At 41.7% G+C, this 20,574-nt stretch overlaps 1 protein-coding gene across 4 annotated transcripts in view; it reads left to right on the top strand.

Annotated features, from left to right (window-relative positions):
* The window catches only part of Gpatch2l (G-patch domain containing 2 like), a 48,115-nt gene extending 28,151 nt beyond the window's left edge, over positions 1 to 19,964 (top strand). For 3 of the 4 annotated variants that reach the window (XM_055592950.1, XM_055592951.1, XM_055592953.1), the window contains exons 9-10: positions 12,539 to 12,633; positions 19,638 to 19,964. In XM_055592950.1, coding sequence (XP_055448925.1) covers positions 12,539 to 12,633; positions 19,638 to 19,789 — 247 coding nt within the window. In that variant the 3' untranslated portion in view covers positions 19,790 to 19,964. The remainder of the gene's footprint in view (positions 1 to 12,538; positions 12,634 to 19,637) is intronic. The other variant, XM_055592952.1, reaches the window with a different exon arrangement.
* The last annotated feature ends 610 nt before the right edge of the window (positions 19,965 to 20,574 follow it).

Here is a 20,574-nt window from a genome sequence, read left to right as displayed (position 1 = left end):
ATTGTCCTTCTTACTAGGATGTAGAGACCTTGTCTTGTTCCTTAATAAATCCCAGTACATGGGTCTGGCGCTTGTTAGAAATTTTGTGTATATTTGTCACATCTCTCATGGGTTCTCTTAATTCAGATGACATGGAAGTTTGATGATAGCATTTCTTAGCAGCATTATTATGTGTAGGACAGCTAACAGTCTAGACCAAAGAATTTTTTTTTTTTTTTTTGGTAGCATAAAGAATTTCTCTTTCAAGATTGTGATGGTTTTGCTGTTTTTGTTTTTGTTTTTTGGTCTCTTGAAACAGGCTCTCACTCTCACTATGTAACCCTGGCTGTCCTGTAACTATGTAAAACAGGCTGGCCTTGAACTTATAGAGATGCACCTGCCTCTGCCTCACCATACTGGGATTGAAAGAAGGTACTATTATGCCCAACTTCTGGTGCTTTTTTATTAGTCAGCTCTTAAGTAAATGTGCTTATAGACGTGTGCTGTAGACTGCACAAAGGAGTTACTATTCTTTAGACACAGTTCCATTGAGTTTGGATGATGAGCCCTATTTTATAGTCTACTGCTAGATCTTTCTGCTAGGAAGTATTTTGGTAAGGAAGGTCTGTGGAGAAGAGAGGCTATTGTAAATAGTGTTGCTAAGAATGTGAAATTGTGGGGTGATTCAAACTTCCACTGTAGGCCTTTATGTCACTATCATGCTGCTTGTTCACCATTCATTCATTCAGCATTTGCTGACTCTACTGTGTGCTAGGCTTTTTGTCTAGAAATGAAGCTCTCATGACAAATCAGGTATGGAAACTGACAACTATGAAAAAGGTTGCACCTAAAAGCTATGACACGCAGAGGAAGAGCTCCTGATGTAGCTCCATGGGAAGTATTCTAGATTTCAGTTCATAGAAGAGCATGCCTCTGTATTTTGTCTTGATACTAGAATATGGCTGTATGTTCTTTGGGAAGACCAAATGAACAGTACCACATAAATCCAGCACACAGAGTGGATTACTCTGCCCTCCTTTCTCCATGAGCACTACCCGGGCTATACTGGCACTTTTCTTTCATTAGAAGTCTTGCCCATAGCCAGGACCCAGTGCTAGATTCATGATTCTTTGTGCATCCTGTTAACTGTCATTAGTGTTGCTCTTGTGACTGCTAGACACCGTGCATGGCTGGCCTTGGAAACATTAAGGAGTCTCAGCCAACTTCTAGTGCACACAGGTCAGAAGAGTGCTGCTGTTGCTTCAAGCTCTTGCTAGAAGTAAAGGAGAGAGAACGAGGATGATTACATGTTGTCTTTGTCTTGTCTCTTTAGAGTAGTAGGCTGGATGCGTGTTCTTTGGGTTTGGGGAAGAAAACGTTTGAATTAACATTCATTATCTTATTCTTAAGTTTTTCTTTGTTTTAAATTATGTGTGTAATTGGCCTAAAACTACATGTGTATGCATTTTGTGTGTGTTGTATGTATAATATCTGTTGCTCCCCCACAGTTCTCAACTTAATGAAGGACTCACAAAGGTTTGGCGGATGCTGCTCTGTGGGGATGATCGAGCAGATGCCTTCAGTGCAGGTTTCAGAAAATAGGAGTGAGAAACACTGAGTTCTTTGGGATAGCACAAGCACCTTCAGAGTGATGGGGTCCCATGCAGCATGGTGTCATTGGAACAGGACCTGTCTAACTCATTTGGGGGACTTGTAAGATGGGATTGGAACCATGCAGTGAGTTTTAGGAAGAGCGGACCGTTTAGCAAAAGCCTCAAATCAAGGACAGGGTGTGGAGAGTGCTAGACAAGAGGCCAGCTGAATGACTGCATTAAAGAGTGTTTCGAATGGAGATTTTATCTTTTCCTTGTCCCATTTTATTTGTAGTAGGAAGAAATTTCTTTCAAAGCATCTGGGCAGCACTGGGAATTTTACACCCATCATTAGAACGATTTGTGCATGTGTGTGGTGACTGTGTTATCATTAGTGGTATAATTTTATTTTGCAAAGAGAGAAGTGTTTCCTGTTTTATCGCAGCTTTCCCTGAGGAGGGCTGCTGTATTAATTTGCTGTATTGCCTCCTGGCTGTTCCCAGGCTGTTTTTCCTCTTCATCATGGAATTTTTAATGGCTCTCCTGCCTCTTGGGAAGCATGTGGGGAAGAGTTCCTGAGGGAGTGCTTCCCTTTTTTCACATGCCATAATTACTCTCCTTTAAGAGCACAAAGAGTCTGATAATCGTGCCTGGGCTCTGAAAGTTCCCTCCTGTCAGGGATCTGAGCTGAGCCACCTCCTTGCTGGACACTTGCCGTTTGCATTCTGCTTGACTTCAGCATCTGGACATGGCCACCTCCAAAGCCACATGCAGCTTGGGATCCCGGAATACACTGAGGCCACTGGGTTGTGGTGAGTGGCCTCAAATATTGTAGGTTAGCATTTCACTTAATCAAATAAATAATGAGATGTAGTTTAACACTGTGTGGGTGTGTCATTTGCTAGGTGTAGAGGGTGGGAAGGAGACTTCTGTGGTTATTGTGCCATTCAGTTGTTTGGAGGTTCACTCTAAAAGTAATTAAGTTTGGTGATAGTTTTCAACCCTGACTCTACTTGGAAGTTATCTGAGAAGCCTTAAAAAATGTGGTCACAGGCAGCAAGGGAGGTGGCTTAATTGGTGAGGACTTATATAAGCCCTGGGACCTGAGTTCAAGCCCTAGCACCCCATTTTTTTAAAAAAAAGTGGAGTGTGTATCTGAATCTCAGCACTGGGCCAGCAGAGACAAGAGGATCCCTGGGGTTTGCTGACCAGCCATTCCAGCCAAATCAGTGAGCCCCAGGTCGGAAAACAATTGAGGAAGGCCCTAATACCAACCTCTGGTATCTATGCTCATATATATGCATCTGTGTGCAAGCGCACACACAAAAACACATGTGTGAGCACACACATGCACACAAACTAAAAAGAACAGCAATAGTCATCCATGTCGAGCCTGACCTTCACAGATCATATGTTGTTGGACTGGGGCAAAGCCCAAGCATTGACATGACTTCAGAGCTTCTGAGGTGGTGGCTAGGCAACCAGGGTTAAGAACTGTTGCCCTAAGTACTGATGATTTCTTGGCTGGTCCTTAACAGGAGCACCTGTTTTATAACTGGCGCAGGTTTCATGCTTTGGTGTTGTGCGCACCATTCTTCTGGAGGCAGGCCGCTGGGGTTCCTGTGGCTTGAGAGGAGCTGCTCCAGGTGAAGAGTGTGTATACAGCACATAGTGCATGAGAGCAGGCCGAGTTTTGTTGGGGGCAAGGGCGCACGAACACTTGGGGAAAGCCTTACAGCTGTTGAGGTTAGTTTTGTTTAGCATTGGCATTTGCTGTTGACGTAGCCATGAGCAGGACTAAGGATTGCTGCCACTCACACAGCGGATGGGGGTTTGGGTTCTGTTGGAAGCAGTGCTGTTGTAGACAAATTCACAGTGCCACCAGACCTGTGGGCAGCTTTCCCCTAAATGGGATTGACGGTGAAGAAAAACCTTAACAGAATTGCCTACAGGAAACTAGTAGAGCTCACTGCTTGCTTCGTATCTCAGGTACATGTTATTGGCTAACATATTTGAATGCTTTATGGCAGTTTTAGTTTTCTCTGATTCCTATCTTGTGCTTTGAGTGGTGATTTGGAAATGCATCCGTTTGAAGTTAATCTCTAAGCTCTGAAATGGGAAATAGTGCCCACCCCCACCCTATTGTCGTCCCTGTGCCCACCCTTCACCCCCACCAAATAGGCCAGTTTCTTTGTAAATAAACTTTTTCATTTGTGAAATCTTATTTTCAGTTGAGTAAGGCTGTCAGATTCCCAAGCATGTGAATTTTAGTGAGAATGAAAAGTCTCATAGCATATTCTGTTGTCATTGCTCATGAGCTGTTGAACAGACATAAGGTTAAAAGCATGGGTGTTAATGTACCATAGGCCTCCGGTGAGAATCTTGACTTATCTGGACAAACAAACACCCTGTTCCTCAGTTTCCACGTGTTTAAAGTGGAAAACTTTTCTGGCCAAACCACTGGGGGTGAAAGTGAAATGATGTATGTAAATATTCAGCAGCCTGGGAACCAACATTAGGATGATCTCAATTTTAAGACCTTTAAACTGGGTCTAGACTTATTTACTAATAAGATGCCGTGCAGATTCCTGAGAGGTTTGAATGGTCTCAAATTGACGCTAAGAAGAGACATTTGGACAGTGCTTGGTTAGAAAGACAGAAACCTTCCTGCCCATTAGAGTTGAAATATGATGGACCTAGCTCATTGTAATTCATTTTATCTGTTCACAAGCGTTACGATCTGCATATCAGAGTTGTGTGCCCAGCTGGCTGTGCCACTTGACAAGGAGTTTCAAAGAGCAAGAAGAAGACTCAATTCATGCTATTAATTTTGACCTTTGGAGCCATAATAAACAGCCTGAGGTTTTACCCCAGGGCTTGGGGGAAGGAATCTTTTATTAGTCCTCTGTCTGTCTGGGATGCTCTGACACACAACAGCCCCAACTCAAATCTTTAGTGCCTAGGTTTCAGCCCTGTTTGCTGTAATGGCATCCATATACATCCATAGGCTGTCTGTGCTTCTTGGAACCTCCTGCTGTATAGCACACAGTTCTTGAATGTTCTTCTTTTAAAGGGGCTTATTTCCAGGGGTTTTTGGATGGATGCCATCTGACTGTCTGTGTAGAGTAATGAAAGCACTTTCTGTCTATCTGTCCTTCCATTGTAAAACACATCTTCCCAACAGATGACAAGTGATTCTGCTCTTGTGGGTGACATCTGCTTTGGCTTCACCAAGGAAACAATTTAAAGGCAGCTTTAAATGCTGTGAGCACCGTGCCACAGGCTGCTGAGGGTTAGGTTTAAGTGGGAGGCAATCAGGAATTGTCAGGATTTCTTCTTGCTAGTTCAGCACCTGTCTCTTGTGTAATTGTGAAGTGAGTTTCTCCCCATGGGCCTTCATTTTTTTCCCCTGTGCAGGTAGGTGAAGGAAGATCTTTCTCCTACTGGGCGTTTAATAAATGCAGGAACCCTGAAGATACACTTTCAGATGAGGGAGGGTTCTTCCTGCTTCTCCAGATGTAAACTCCTCTCCCTCATGTCACCCAGTGCTTGGCTTATTCCTTGATTAGGACTCACTGTCTCAAAGTATTAGTTCTCTGCTTCTCACCGTGCTGTGAGCTGCTGGGGACAGTCGTGTGGCACAGTCAGCATGCATTGACCCTGTGTGCCTCCAAGCATAAGATTTTACCCAGGGCAAGCTGCCATAAGTTTTTGTTGAATAAAATTATCTGAATGGTTTTGAAATTAAGGAGAATATTTAGAACATATGATATGTATGACCTTTGGTCCTTATTAACATCAGTTTTTCCTCCGGTGTTATATAAGGAGAAAATATACCAAATAAGTATTCTTTTTTTTTTAAACTAAAAATGAACTTTTTCATAGCTTTTAAAAAAAAACAAGCAGTTTTGAAGGTGAACTGCTCCTTCCATTAGCTTGCCATTGGCAGACAAAGGCTGCTTTTGCTTCCTCTGAGTGACTTTCAGTATCTTTGTTCTAAACCAGAAGCAGTCACTTGAGTTATTTTTTTTTCCAAGCACTAGTTCTATTAAACATGCATGTATTTCTCTCAAAGTATTTTTCCCCCTAAAAGTACATTCCTGCCCCTGGGACACAGTAATCCGCCCGGTTTCCTAAGTAACCCTGCAGTTGGGGCAGCTCACCTGATCCTTCATTCTCTGCAGCAAAAATAAAGTGGAAACGTTGTGTTTGCATGAGGAGAGAAAGAGTTCTCTTTTCATTAATTGTTAATCTTCATTATTCACCTTCACAGAAGAATTTAGTGGCTGCTTATGAAGGAATACATTTTAAAAAGTATACTATTTACTGATAATTATTTCCTCCCATCTTTGAGTGTGTGTATATGTGTTTGTATGGTGTGTGTGTGTCCACATGCTTGAACATGGAGGGCAAAAGTCACCACAGGGTGTCTTCCTCAGCTGCTCATAACCTTTTTTTTTTTTTTTTTTAATTTTTATTCTTTGCATTTATTTGTTTTGGGGGGTAGAGGGAGGTACATGTGCCACAGCACTCATGTTGAAGTCTGAGGGTAAACTGTGGGAGTTGGTTTTCACCATGTGGATCCTAGGGATCAAATCCAGATCCTCAGGCTTGGCAGCAAGCACCTTTATCCATTGAGCTGCCTCACTGACCCTCCACTGAACTCTAGGCATTTCCTTGGCTCTTGCTCCCCAATGCTGGGACTGCAGATGCATGCTTTATGTGTGTGTTAGGATCCAAACTTGGGTCTTTACCAGCTTTGCACTTTATCAGCTGCCATTTCCCTAGCCCTAACCTCCAGTCTTTGGCAAATGCCATCACAGTCCACAGTAGGAGACTATGACATTAGTAGGAGAAATACTGATCCCAGTATTCATACTATGAAAGATGTACCACCCTAGGTACTAATCGGCCAGTGGGCAGATGGTTCTGAGACCCAGTCAGGTGGAATGGAGCAAGCGGAGAGTCAGTCTTTCTTTCTAGGTTCTTGGCTTATATACTGCGAATGATTTTTTTATTAGTTAGACTTACATTTATTTAATTGACATTTAGTATAAGCTCTGTTATTGACTAGATTGGCTTTGGGGGTAACTCCATAATTATAACAGTAATCAGGTGCTATCAGAATCATCCAGTAGCAAAACTCAAAATAAACCCTTTGCCAATTCTGTATACTAAATAGTAAATATGGATTCTATATGTATTCTCTGAACACTGCTTATGTAATTCCAGTAACCATTTGTCACACCAGTCAAGAGCGAAGTTTTAGCCTGGTAGAACCACACAGGCCTAACTTCTGCATAGCCTTTTTTGTTCCCAGAGCAGCTAGGGCGCTCCTTCCCTAGGCATATAGCAACTACATGCTTGTGTTTAAGCCTCTGGTTAGGTCTGAGTCTTCTGCCTTCCCTGCTAGGGAAGGGCTTCGTGGGCTGATGAACATGACTCTTACCTCTCCTTTCTGTGAACTGGTTTTGTTGTTGTTGTTGCTATTTTGTGGGAGTGACTAGGACTTTCACAGTAAAGTAACACCCACTGATAAACCACACATTAAAGGAAAGCCAAGAATCAGATCTCCATAAGTGAAAATATGGATGGGAGCTCAATCTCTTTATTTTTTTCCTCCCTTAAAATATTTTTATATCCACTCTTGAATTATTTTGGGACACACACACATACACCAATAAAAATCACACAAACAAAATGTGTAGGAAGCAGAAGGCTCAACGGTTGTCTGTCTGTCCATTTGCCAACAGTCTCCCAAATACCCTGAGCTCCCCCAAAATGAGCACAGCAGCTCCCTTTCTGGTCTTCTGTGTTCAGAGCACTCAGCTCCTCCTCAGGCTTGTTCTGGTCCTTGTCCTTCTTTGTTCTTATCCGGTTCTCCCCAAGCAAGTGGACTCACTGCTGGTGTGCCCCTGATACACGAGAGGGAGAGCCTCTTTCTGCCCCTCTTATCCTAGTTTGGCCATTTCGAGAACAAAAGCCCTCTCATGTTTTCAGCCTGCCTCCTATGAAGTGCTTGTCCAGCCTGGAGCTGGGATGCAGTGTTGTAAGTGGGTGAGCATATTTACACTGAGATTTAGGAATGATCATGCTTTCTCTTTCTCAGCACTCCTGTCTCTCCATTACTTATGTCTTGTTCCCAGAAAAGCCATGAAACTCCAGATCATACTTTATTGGAAGACTGGTAAAAGCAGAGGTGGTCTGCTCACTGGCTATGTTCTTAATGGTTAATACTGTGTTTGGCACATAGTAGGTACTCAATAAGAGGTTAGCTGAGACTCTTTGACAAGCCCCCCCCCCCACACACACACACCTGAGGGAGGAGCAGCCTTGCCAGGCCACAGAGGAGGACATTGCAGCCAGTCCTGATGAGACCTGATAAGCTAGGGTCAGATGGAAGGGGAGGACGACCTCCCCTATCAGTGGTCTTGGAAAGGGGCAGGGAGGAGATGAGGGAGGAAGGGTGGGATTGGGAGACAATGTGGAAGGGGGCTACAGCTGGGATACAAAGTGAATAAACTGTAATTAATATAAAAAATAAAATTTAATTAAAAAAAGAAAAAAGTTAGCTGAGTTGAAAGGAAATAATTTATAGAGAAATAGCAAACTTTTACAATCAAGTAAAATGATCAACTAATACTTTTTTTTTTTCTTGATTTGTTTAGGAATCCCGCAGTTCTTTCTTTGGCTGTAGCTAGAGAGAGTTCCAGAAGTTGAAAGAATTAGAATATTCCCAGCAGCAGTTAGAAGTGGGAATAGGGTAGTAGAAATAAACCATTAAGAAGTGGTGGGCTTAGGTGCTGAGGATCATTGAGTGCAGGAGCAGTTCACTCTCAGGTCTCCAGTGTTGCCCCAGGGACGGGTCAGGAGAGGGTAGGCCCCTCTGAGCTTGTCAGTGCTCAGTGGACCCCAGGGACAAACAGCGCACATAATAAAGCGCTGTGCAGGTGAGCAGCCCTAAGCTCCATTGGCTGAAAGAAGTATTTTAATATCTGCTGCATTTTCACCCAAAGTGGCTAAACATTTTAACATTTTAACACTAACAAATTCTTTTTTTTTTTTTTTTTTTTACTTAAAACATGTTTCTTACGAGTGTGAGGTAAATATTCATGTGTACATACATAACCAAGTTGATAACCTGGTCCTTTAACCATGTTACGAACATAAACCAAACAGGCAAAGCTTGGAAAGTAATGGATGTGTTTTAAATAAAAGCCGCTTATCTCATTTTGCATCTGTCTCCTAACCCTAGCAATCATGTAACCCTTTTAAAAAATATGTTAATTTTGTGTGTGGGTGTTGTGCCAGCAAGTGTGTCTGTGCACCATGTGTGTATGGTGCCTGTGGAGGTCTCAAGAGGGCGTCTGATGCCCTGGCACTGGTCATGGTTATGAGCTGCTAAATGGGTGCTGGGAATCAAATCTGGGTCCTCTGCAAGAACAGCCAGTCTCTTAACCACCAAGCCATGTGTCCAGGCCTGTAAATGCTGTTTTAAAGTAATGTAGGTGGTAATTGTTCTTGTTCTTTTTTGTTGTTCTTGTTGTTCTTGTTCTTTTCCTCTTCCTCCTTCGTAGTATCTTTTACAAAAGGGATTTTAAAAAGTAAATCTTGCCAGGAAGAAGCTCAGAATCCCCTGCACCTCTTTTCTCTCATCCCTCTTCCCATTTCTTACTGTTCTGATCTAAGAACTGCTCCCAACACTTACTCTGAAAAGGAAGTTGATTTTTTTTTTGTTGTTTGTTTGTGTTTTGAATAAGCTTACAGTGAAGAGAAAAGATGGCTAATACACACCTGATGTCCCTGTGGCTGAGCATGGCTGACTTGGGTGAAAGTGTGGGGTAGCTAAGAGTTTCAGTCAGCATGTAATTAGGGCCCTTGCTTGTGGAAAGGTGGAACACAATTCTGTTGTGTCACTTCCTTTTCTGCCTAAGTCTGGGCATCAAAGTGTCTGTCCCTCCATCCAGACAGGAGTCCTATGTGCTTTTGGTGCTCAGTCACCCAGGTTAATTTATTAAGACAGCATGCTGACTTAGAGCCGTTCAGTGGATTTTTGTAAGGTGTGGGAAATCAACCATTTTCATTTCTTTTCCCATTTACTCAGAATTAATTGTTTCAGCTTTCAGAATTAACTTCATGAAGTGTGGAACTTAAAGTTAACTCTTGCATATAGAGCAGAGTGATCAGTAAAAGTGATTTAGATGGATTTTTTTTTCTTCATTTTGCTCAGCTTAAAAAAAAAAAATCTTTCTCTGGAGAGATCTGCAGGCCACTACTTGGCTATGTAGCCCAGGCTGGCCTCCAGCTCCTCCTGCTGGGCCTATAAGTGCTAGGATTAGATCTGTGCCACCACTCAGTTTAAATGGAATTTTCCAAACCACTAGCCTTTATAGTAACTGGCACATATTATTTTATTCTTAGAAAAGTTTCTTAAGATTCTCATTAGATTCTTATGTTTCTCTGTTTGTAAACTGAATTAACTCTTAAGCTTTTACTATTTAAAGAAGTGGGTATGTGGGTGTAGATTGTGGAAGTTGAAGAAGAATCTTACTCTGTAGATCTGGCAGGCCACTACTTGGGTATGTAATAGGAAAATTTGTCTGTGTAATGATTGTCTTATAATTTACTGACTGTATACTCCTAGGTTTATCTGAGCTCCCAAATTTAGGCAATTAATTTATGAGACTTAAGCCCCACCTGGCAGTACCGATTAGAAGTTCATTGTGTGCTGTGTTTATGTGTGTGTGCTTGTGTGAGAGTACATGTACACCAGTGTATGCATTAGTGTAGAAACCAAAGGTTAACATTAGGTAGCTTGTCTTCCTCAATTGCCCTCCTCCTTATTTTTTGAGGTAGGATCTCTCACTGATTCTGGAGCTCAGTGATGTGGCAAGACTAGCTGGCCAGCAAACCCTGGGGATCTGTCTCTGCCTCCGCTGTGCTGGGATTACTGGGGTGTGGTGCCATGCCTGGCCTTTTTATGTGGGTTCTGGAGTATGGATCACAGGCCCTCGTGCTAGTTTGTCAAGCACTTTGCCAACTGAGCCATCTCTTTAGCCCCCCTAAAATCTGTGTGTGTGTGTGTGCATGTGTGTACATGTGTGTGTGTGCAGGCACATGCACACGTATGCATGTGGGTGCCCATGAGGGTCAGAAGAGGGCACATGCAGGTGGAAGCTACTTGAAGTGGGTGCTGGGAAGGGAGCTTCAGTTCTCTGCAACTCCAGTTCTCTTCTCCAGCCTCACACACCAGACTTCTTTTTATTTTTAATGAGTTATAGCTGTTTATTTTTAAAATTGTGACAAAATATAAAACAAAAATTATCATTTTAACCTACTTTTCAGGGTTCATTCATTCAGTCTACTGTTTGATTTTTAAAAGTCTTATTCCTACCACTATATACTTAATGAGGATCAGCTCTTGCCCTGTGCTGAGGTTGGTAGATCATTGGATAGTTATGAAAGAAGTAAAAATATGGCCCCTGCTCTCAGGATCCCTGTTCTTAATCTCAAGGGGATTAAGCCTTATTAGGGAAGCATGATGTATGTTCACCAGTCAGATAATGATTTGTGGCACAAAAGACCTGCAGTGTTGAAGGAAAGCTTTGTAAAAAAGTGACACTCAGCTTAATCAGGCTGCAAGAAGGGAGGAAGGGAGGAACTTGGGGAACTAAGGTTCTACTGTAGCTAGTTCAGTGTTCTGACCATTGTTTTCTGGAGAGCCTTGTTTTTCTAGATTAGAATATTTACATGTATTATTTATGAAATAAGATGAATATCTAACAGTTGTTCATGTTATTGACACATAATTTATATTTTTTAAGTCATAGAATCAATATTTAACTTGTGATATAAAGTTTTAAAAATCCAGATTATCATTGATGTACATGATGTTAAATTCACAGTGAACCAATAAGTAGTTCACAACAGGGACTGGAGAGATGGCTCAGTGGTTAAGAGCACTGACTGCTCTTCCAAAGGACCTGGATTCATTTCCCAGCATGCATATGGCAGCTCACAACTGTCTGTAATGTCAATTCTAAGGAATCTGACACCTTCACACTAATAGATAAAAAAAATTTTAAAAAAGTTCACAACAAAACAAACAAAACCCCCAGATTATCAGGGTTAGAGATGTAGCTCAGTGGTTAAGAACATTTGATGTTCTTGTAGAGGACCCAGCTTCCACCCCAGAACCTACATGGTGTCTCTCTACTCTTTGTAACTGTAGTTCCAGGGAATCCAGATTCCTTCTCCAGTCTCTAAAGGCGTCAAGCACACATAGGATGTACCTACATATTTGCAGACGGAACACTTACACATATAAAATAAAAACTTTTTTAGAGTCCAGATTGTCCAGTGGCAGCATTATAATTCTATGTAAATGTCTCTGTTCACAGAGCATTAACTCAATATGTTAGCATGTGAGAGTAGATATTTCATTAGTGAGTTTAGCTCAGTTGCAGTTAGAGTTTTCATGCCAAAGCATTCTATAAAAATCATGCAATGAAATACATATTTATTGAGACTTGACTGTCTGCTTCCCTGAAATCTGGTAAGGATTTGAGAGTGCCATGTATTGTGGGTTATGTATAATTCTGAGCATGTGCAGAAGCTGTAGTGACTAGTGGCAAAAATGATGCCTGTTCTGTTCTTTTTTTAAGATTTATTTATTTGTTTGTTTACTTATTATACAGTGTTCTGCCTGCAGATATGCCTGCTCGCCAGAAGAGGGCATCAGATCTCACTATAGATGGTTGTGAGCCACCATGTGGTTGCTGGGAATTGAACTCAGGACCCTTGGAAGAGCAGCCAGTGCTCTTAACCTCTGAGCCATCTCTCCAGCCCCCTGTTATCATACATCTATAGCAGGTCAGAAATTGCATCTGGACAACACAGGGCCTCACAACAAAGTCCATGAAGTTAAATATCTTTCTTCTTCCTCTTGTTTCTCCTTATTTTTGCAGGCAGGCAAGTGTACACTGGGGACCACCATGTTCACGTGACATTAAGAGGAAACGGAAACCTGTGGCCTCAGCATCTTTATCTAGCCCTAGTTCAGGTGACTATATACAGTTGTCATTTATAGAGCATCTTTTGTGTGCCAAACATTAAAATGTGTTTCATATACTTTTCTATGTAATCTTTGTGATAAGAAATCTCCGTTCCCATTTTACATAAGAAAACTGAGATGCTGAGAAGTAATTTTTCCAGTTTTCTCTGACAGTGGAGTGTGCTTTTTCATCCTGTCACTTGCTTTCTGTATTCCTCTGTCAGCTGTCCCCAGTCATCTGAACTTTGCTGTAGCACAGGCAGGAGCTGCTGTCCATGCCAGTGCACATCCAGCTGGGCAGCAGCGCGCTCACAGTCCACGATTACCTGCGTTCATGTACTTTCTTTTTCAAAAAATTACTTTTATTTTCTTTTTTGTATGTGAGTGTTTTGCCTGCATGCATTTCTGTATACCATGTGTGTGCCAGGTGGAGGCCAGAAAACAGTGCTGAATTTCCTAGGACTAGAGTTATAGATGATTATAAGCTACCATGTAGATGCTGGAAATTGAACCTGGGTCCTTTGAAGAGTAGGCAGTGCTCTTAACCACTGACCCATCTCTCTCTAGTCCCTGTTTGCTCTTTCTTTCTTTCTTTCTTTCTTTCTTTCTTTCTTTCTTTCTTTCTTTCTTTCCTTTCTTTCCTTTTCTTTCTTTTTTTCCTTTTCTTCCTTTCTTTTCTTTTCTTTTTTCGTTTCTTCCTTTCTTTCAGATACGGTCTCACTATATAGCTCTGGCTGTCCTGCAACTCACTATGTAGACTGTAGACCAGGCTAGACTTCAACATATGGAGACCTATGCCTCTGCCTCCCAAGTGCTGGGATTAAAGGTGTGTACCACTCTGCCTGGGCCTGTTTATTTTCTTAATTTGTGTATACAGTTCAGTGCATTCTCACTGGTTATATATAGTAGTGTGTCTATTTTTACTTATGAAATATCTAATTAAAATCATATTTTCAGTTAAACCTTTTTTGTTTCTATATAAAGCTTATGCCAGTTGGTAGAAGCCAAAATAGTGGCTGTCTTTGGTGGGAGAGTGCTCAAGAGAGGACATAGAGCCATCTGGGGCTCTGGAAATGTTCTACATTACAAACCAGACTGGGGTGACATGGGTGTTTATGTATGTAAATGTTTTTAAGCTGTACACTTAAGATATGTATACTTTACTATACACATATTATCAAGGATATTGAATATCAAGCCATTGTAAATTACTTTCCCTAAGATAAACTGCAGGTTCAACATTTTTAATTTAAAAATCCAAAATCTGAAGCAATTCAAAATATGAAAGCCGGTCATTAGTGGCACACTCCTTTAATCACAGCACTTGGAGGCAGAGGCAGGTGGATCTCAGAGTTTGAGCCAGCCTGGTCTACAAAGTGAGTTCTAGGACAACCAGGGCTATACAGAGAAACCCTGCTTTGAAATCTCCACCCCCACAAAAAGTGTGCCTCAAACTATGAAACTTTTGAGCACTTACATGTACATGTAAGTAGGATTCTCTACCTAACTTTGTATGATGGGCTGCAGTGAAAGCAAGCATAGTACAATAGCATATGTATGACCTTTCAGCTGTGAGCATAAGATGTGTGCTATAAACAGACCTAAACCCAAAGCACTTCTGTAGCCAAACAGATTATGAAGCTTATTTAACCTGTACTACATAGCACATATCTCAGGTCAGTTGAGAGCTGAAGTGAAGATGGAGAACAGACAAGTGTGCACTCCAGCACCTTGTCTTCACTGAGTGGCTTTTCTCACATTCTGAAGTGGATATCTTTGAGATTCTGTTAGGTGTGACTCCTAATCTGTGGCCCATCCTGAACAAATATCTCAGTCCTAATGATTACTGTGAATTTTTGTTGTGGTTTCCACTTGGCCAGGCCCTGAGCTAGGCGTTTTGTCTGCAGTAGTTCATTTAACTTCTGCCTCAGCTTTTCAGGATGGATGTAGTTCTTATTATTCCCTCTGGTACATGAGAAAACTGAGGTGTAATTCACCTTCTGGAGTTACAGGTCAGAGCAGACATGTCCCTGATGCTCTAGATTTGCCCTTTAAACACTCAGCTGTCTTTTGTGTATACAGTAGGATTATTCCAGACTGTAAAACTCAGCTTCTTGTCCCTTGTTCAAAGAATTTAAACCTTTCTTCTTAGCTTTTGTTCTCTCTCCCCCCTTTAATGCCCTGACCCTATTTTTTGCTTTTAATTCTCCTCCCTCCCAGTTCTGGGGATCAAACCTAGGCTCTCATTTCCATAGGCAGATGCTGTACTGCTGAGCCACAACCCCCGCCCAGCTCTAATGCTTTATGAGAACAGACCATTGGGAAGAGTTTATTCCACATTCAAAGCAGGAAATGTATTTAGGGTATTAAAGAAGATGTTAGCTCTGAGTGTTTTCCAAGGGAGCAAGCTCCTCTCCCCTCACTTGTTGACTAAGCCCTGCTTCACTGAGCACTTTCTTTCTTTTTCTTTTCTTTTCTTTTTTTCCCCTACTCACAACCTGAGTGCCCCATGGAGGTGAAGGACACAGCCTGAGCCTGCGCCATCAGTCAGGAGAACAAATGGGCTTGCTCTGCCTACCATCGGGCCATCTCGGATTCCACCTCTTTTATAGAAATGAGTGATGAAGAGAGGTGCGTCCTGCTTTGCCGCTGTATTAATACACATCAGGGGCCAGCTCCTGGCACTAAATCACACAACTGCATACATCTGTTATCAGCTCTTCACCAGTGTGATGAACAAGACTGCAGATAGAGGCTTCCTTGTGTCATTCTTTATAGGATTTTCCTAAAAGAATAAATAGCTCAGATCTCTGCCAACACTCTCCCCTGTCACTGTGATGAATTCAGCTTCTTTCTTAAGCATGCAGCTACAAATCTCTGCCCCTTCCCCCACCCGTAGAAAGTTTTGAGTTGAAATTGACTGAATTTAAAGATCTTAGTAAGGCTAGAAGAGTGAATACAGGCAGGGACACACAAGTCTTCCTTGTTTTGTGTTTGTTTTAATAGTACAAAGCTGGGGAAGGACTCTTTTAAGGGCCATTAAGTAGCTCCTTCTGGAACTAGAGTCCTGTTATTTTCCTCTTTTTTTCTTTGCTTCCCTCCCTTCCCTGGCTTTATAGCATGCAGAGGTTTAGTGCACAGCTGTGTCCTAGATCCTAGTAAGTGTGCAGATGTTTTCTAAAACTGGTACCTAGGACAGGAATCTGCCAAGTCTAGACTGCATGCTAAATCGAACTAGCTGTATTAGACACTTTAAAAATGGTTTGTTGTTGTTGTTGGTTGAGAAGATGAGTGTTTTCTTCAAAACTTAAGAATCAGTGGCTGTAAGAAATGTAAGGCATGCAGGCTTACACTGAATCAGGCTGCTTGAAGTGACTTTCTTCATCAGAGTCCTTGGCATTCAAACTCCTTCTTTACCTTCAAAAGATAAACTGGTATTTTTGAATAGGGGAATTGGGACCATTGGAGATTCTGTTCAGAACCTGGATAGTTTGGGCTATTCCTAGGGCCTTTTCCCAACCTTCCTTTTTTGTGGGATTATGAATATCACTGAGAAGTTGTTTAACAGATGACGTATTAGTTACTTGACCATCAAGCCAGCTGTGTGTACAGAAAGGTAGGAGGTTTTAATCTATTTGTTCCCTGCTATCCCCTAGCATCTGGCAAGACACCCAACACTACAGCAGACTCATTAGGTAGTATTTATGAGTAGGCCAGTGGTATCTTTTATTTTTATTAGCTTTTATGAAAGTAATGGTTGGCATTATGACATTTCATATGTATAGAAAATATACTTTGGCCATCTTCAATCCCCTGTTATCACATACTGCTCTTTCCTCCCACTGTTCCCTTTCCTGTATCTCTAAGTACTCCTTCTACTTTTATACATTCTGTTGTTTTAATTATTATTGTGCCATATATATAAATATAAACATATTTACACATACATATAAATGTATATATACATATTTATGTGCAACCTATTGAGTCCATTTAGTATTGTTCCTATGTGCATGTTTTTAGGACTGACCACTGGTATTGGATAACCACTTAAGGGTCTCATCCCTGGGGGAGACTGTTTTTCCCTCTCTCAGCAATCATTAATTTTGTGTATTTCTTCATCTAGGGCTGGGACTTTGTCTGAATTCCTCTGCTCATGTTGGCATGTCAGTTGTTACTGTTGTTGAGATCTTGTTTAGGTAGCCATATTGTTAGTCTTTTATGGGTGCAGCTTTACTCTCTTGTATAGAAGGCATAATCTCACAGCAGATGTCTTGGTCCTCCAGCTCTTGAAAACCTCCTTACCTCTGTCTTCTTGATATTCTCTGTGCCTTAGATGTAAGGGTTTTGTTGTGCACATCGAGATATCCCCAGCAATGCAGTAGTGGTGCTTGTATCTTAGGAGTAACCAGCAGCTGTTTGATTGGTCTTAAGACCTGGTCAATAGGAAGGAATTCGTGCCTGGTACTGTAAATGTAGCCATCTATACAACTGATAAGGTGGTGATACCAAGAGGAAACCTTCTGAGGCCATTTTCTTAAATCAGTATAATTTCTAACTGCATTCTTAATACTTACCCTTACGTGTAGCTCTCAAAGAAGGTCTTTTTTTGCAGTAGATAGAAACCATTACAGCTAGCCACAACTAAGTGATCAGAATGTGAGAGAACTGACCATAGGATGCTCTGCTCTAATCAATATATCTAAATTAATTATCTTAAAGTTGGAACAATGTTCTCCCTATTATTCTAACCCCTTGGCAAATATCTATTGCTATAAAAGAATATTGATAGTAGGTATATAAGGTGTAAAGAAAAACAGCGTAGCTAGAGTATATGTGTTATTCACCTTAAAAATCTTCCCACTTTCCTCAGCAGTAATGGTTTTCCTGCTTATTTGCTTTCTTTTGTTTTAACCATCACTTTTGTTTTTTTAAAGTAGTTTTAACAGGTAGATTTATTTATAAAGATATCTCTAAAGAATATGTTGTCTGGTTTTTAATGTTTCTGGACCTTGTACAAAAGAATTCATATTGACAAGTTTCCCCCAGTTCTGTTCCTGAGATTCAGACATGTTTTCTTGTGCAAAATTCTTTTGTTTCTGACTGCCACACACAGGGTATCCATTGTATGAGGAGGCCTGTGCCACAGCTCAGTGTTCTTGATGGCCGGTGGATTGTATCCTGTTTTATACCATTGTGAAAAACACTGTGTTCTGGGAGTGGATGCTACAGACATCCTTCTGGGTTACTTCACACTTATTCACTGGTGGTTTCAGAAACCAGACAATACTAGACCTTGGCAAAGACATGATCGAAACCCTTGAGCATTTCCGGTGGAATGTAAAATGGTATAGCCTATAGAAAACTGTAGTTTCTCAGAAGAATCCTCATTAAACTGTCATGAGATCTGCCAACTCTGCCTCTGGTTATATCAACTAAAGAACTAAAAACAAAATTTTTAAATGTTTAAAAATTATTACCATGTTCTATATATGGCTGTTTTGCTTGCATGTATGTCTGTGTGCCGCGAACATGCAGTGCCTACAGAAGCCAGAAGGTGTTGGATAACTCTGGAACTGGAGTGACTTAAGGGTGTGGACCTTCACGTTGGGGCTAGGAATTGAACCCAGGTAGTCTACACAAGTAGCCAGTGCTCTTAACTGCTGAGCCATCTCTCCAGCCCCCAAAGCATAGATTTTCCTAATGTTTACTGATGTTTATAGTAGCATTGTTCACAGTAGAGCAGCCCAGATGTCCAGCCAGGTGAGTGAGTGTCAAAATATGGGGCATTCACACATACAGTGTCACTCAGCTAAATTTGTTTTTTCTGATCTACTTTTTGAAAAATACCAAGGCTATACTCTTTGGTAGAATTACTGGATGCGAAAGAAAAATTTAAACTGTGCTGTATTTTACTGTATCTCAGTGTATTTTTTATCCTTGGCAGAGTGAATAGGTGAGGTTGGTTTGTCATGATCCACTCAGGGGCATTTGAGAGGGTGAAGAAAATGCTGGCACCATTGTGGGATGCTATTGGCATTCAGTGGACGGGGTCCAGGATGCTAAGTGTTCTGAGTACACAGCACGGCTTTGCAGGAGCATTGAGTATCCAGTCGGAGTGTCTTAAGCTTCATTAAAATACCATGCCTGGTGCTGTTTATTTCCTTGTTGTATTTACTGGTAAATACTGGTATCCAGGGTCCAGTGTAGCAAGAAAACTATATGGCTTCAAGCCCAATATTTGAGCTTGAATTGCTATTTTTGATCTCTATACTTCACTTTCCTGATCCTTAAAATGGGAGTGACAATGCCTGCCTCTAAGAGTTTTTGTTAAGAAATTAGGTCATGCAGGTAATGGCACATACCTGTAATCCCAGTGCTTGGGGCCTGAGTCAAGAAGACCATGGGTTTGAAGCTATCTTGGGCTACATCATAAGACCTTATTTCTAAAAAGGAACACACACACACACACACACACACACAAGATAAGATGGGGGGAGGTGGAGAGGAAAAGAGTGGGGGAGGGAGTCCTGAGTAGGCAGTGTTTAGCAGTTTAGCAGAGCAGTGTCTAGCACATCTGTGCTCCATGGGTGAAGTGTCTTGGTTTTTTCCTATATTGTAAATCTGCTGTAGTGTGTTTATTATTAGAGAAATGGTTCATAAATTTCACCTTTTTTTTTTCATTTTTTTCACCTTTTTTTTTTTTAATGAAGAAAATAGTAAACCTTGTGATGTCACTTACATGTATAGGGCATGAAATACAAAGATTAAGAAAATTATTTTTGAGCCAGGTGCAGTGGTGCACACCTGTAATCCCAGCACTCTGGGAGGCAGAGGCAGGTGGATCTCTGTGAGTTTGAGGCCAGCCTGGTCTACAAAGCGAGTCCAGGACAGCCAAAGCAACACAGAGAAACCCTGTCTCAAACAAACAAACAAACAAACTTACTTCTAAACGCCTTTAATCCTAACTTCTTACACTAACTCATCTGCCCTTCTTCTGTTGTGAAACACAGTGCCCCCAGATGCGCTGGAGCCAGCCACCCCAGCACAGAAGCCTCCCAACTCCGAGTGGTTGGACGGGACCCCTGCAGCAGAGAAAGCCGCTGCCTCCGCTCCAGCCACAGTTTTCAAAATGCCGCCTGAAAAGAGTTCTGGATGCAGCTAGAGCCCAGGAGCCGATGGGTGTTGAGACTTTGTACTGTACAGTCAGCGTTCTAATCGGCATTCCTGGTTCCTTCCACCACCAGGACCGACTCCTCTTCACGTGCAACAGTCACCTTTTCTTCTAGAAAATTATATTTGAGGAATCTTTTTTCTTATAAAATATTAGTTTTCCTTAAGGGGGTGGGGCAGCCTCTGCTGTATTCCTTACGTTGTTGTTAGCCCTCCGTTTATCTCCAGCTGCCTTCCGAGAGCTGTTGCTCCTTGGCAGCCATATCTTTGATCCTGGAAAACTAGTGACAGCTTTTGCATACCTTCTGTCTAGAGCTTTTAATATCACCGATGAAGTCTCAAATCCACAGCCAATTCTAAACACATTCCTGGACGGAATTGTGTCTATGCACTAAGGCTTGCCGTTGAGCCTTGATTCACTCAGTGCCGATAAGATACGTCAACCGAGTTCTCAGTTTGGGGCCTCAGGAAACAACAGCACTGTAGGATGGAGCATACTACCTACATGTGGTCTGAGGGGATCACCAGCAGCTGTGTTGCACTTGACCCCATCTTCATGCTCTGCATTCTCCTGACAGAGGGCACAGAGGTCTGCATGCTGCAATGCAGATGACGGTTTAGGTGCTCAGCAAAATAGTCAGTGGATGATGTTTGCTGTAGTGTTTCCGACCCTGATCTAAGGCTTTCTATTCTAAGTGGGACTTCATTGCTAGTATGTTATAGGTCAGTAACCAGCGTGCACTGTTACCTGTTATGATAACGGCTGGTTGGGGCCAT

Source organism: Psammomys obesus, unplaced genomic scaffold (assembly GCF_907164565.1).
Source record: "Psammomys obesus unplaced genomic scaffold, mPsaObe1.curated_primary_1811, whole genome shotgun sequence".
Taxonomy (NCBI): domain Eukaryota; kingdom Metazoa; phylum Chordata; class Mammalia; order Rodentia; family Muridae; genus Psammomys; species Psammomys obesus.
Note: the sequence above shows the minus strand (reverse complement) of the source record. Positions and strands in the feature narration are given on the sequence as shown.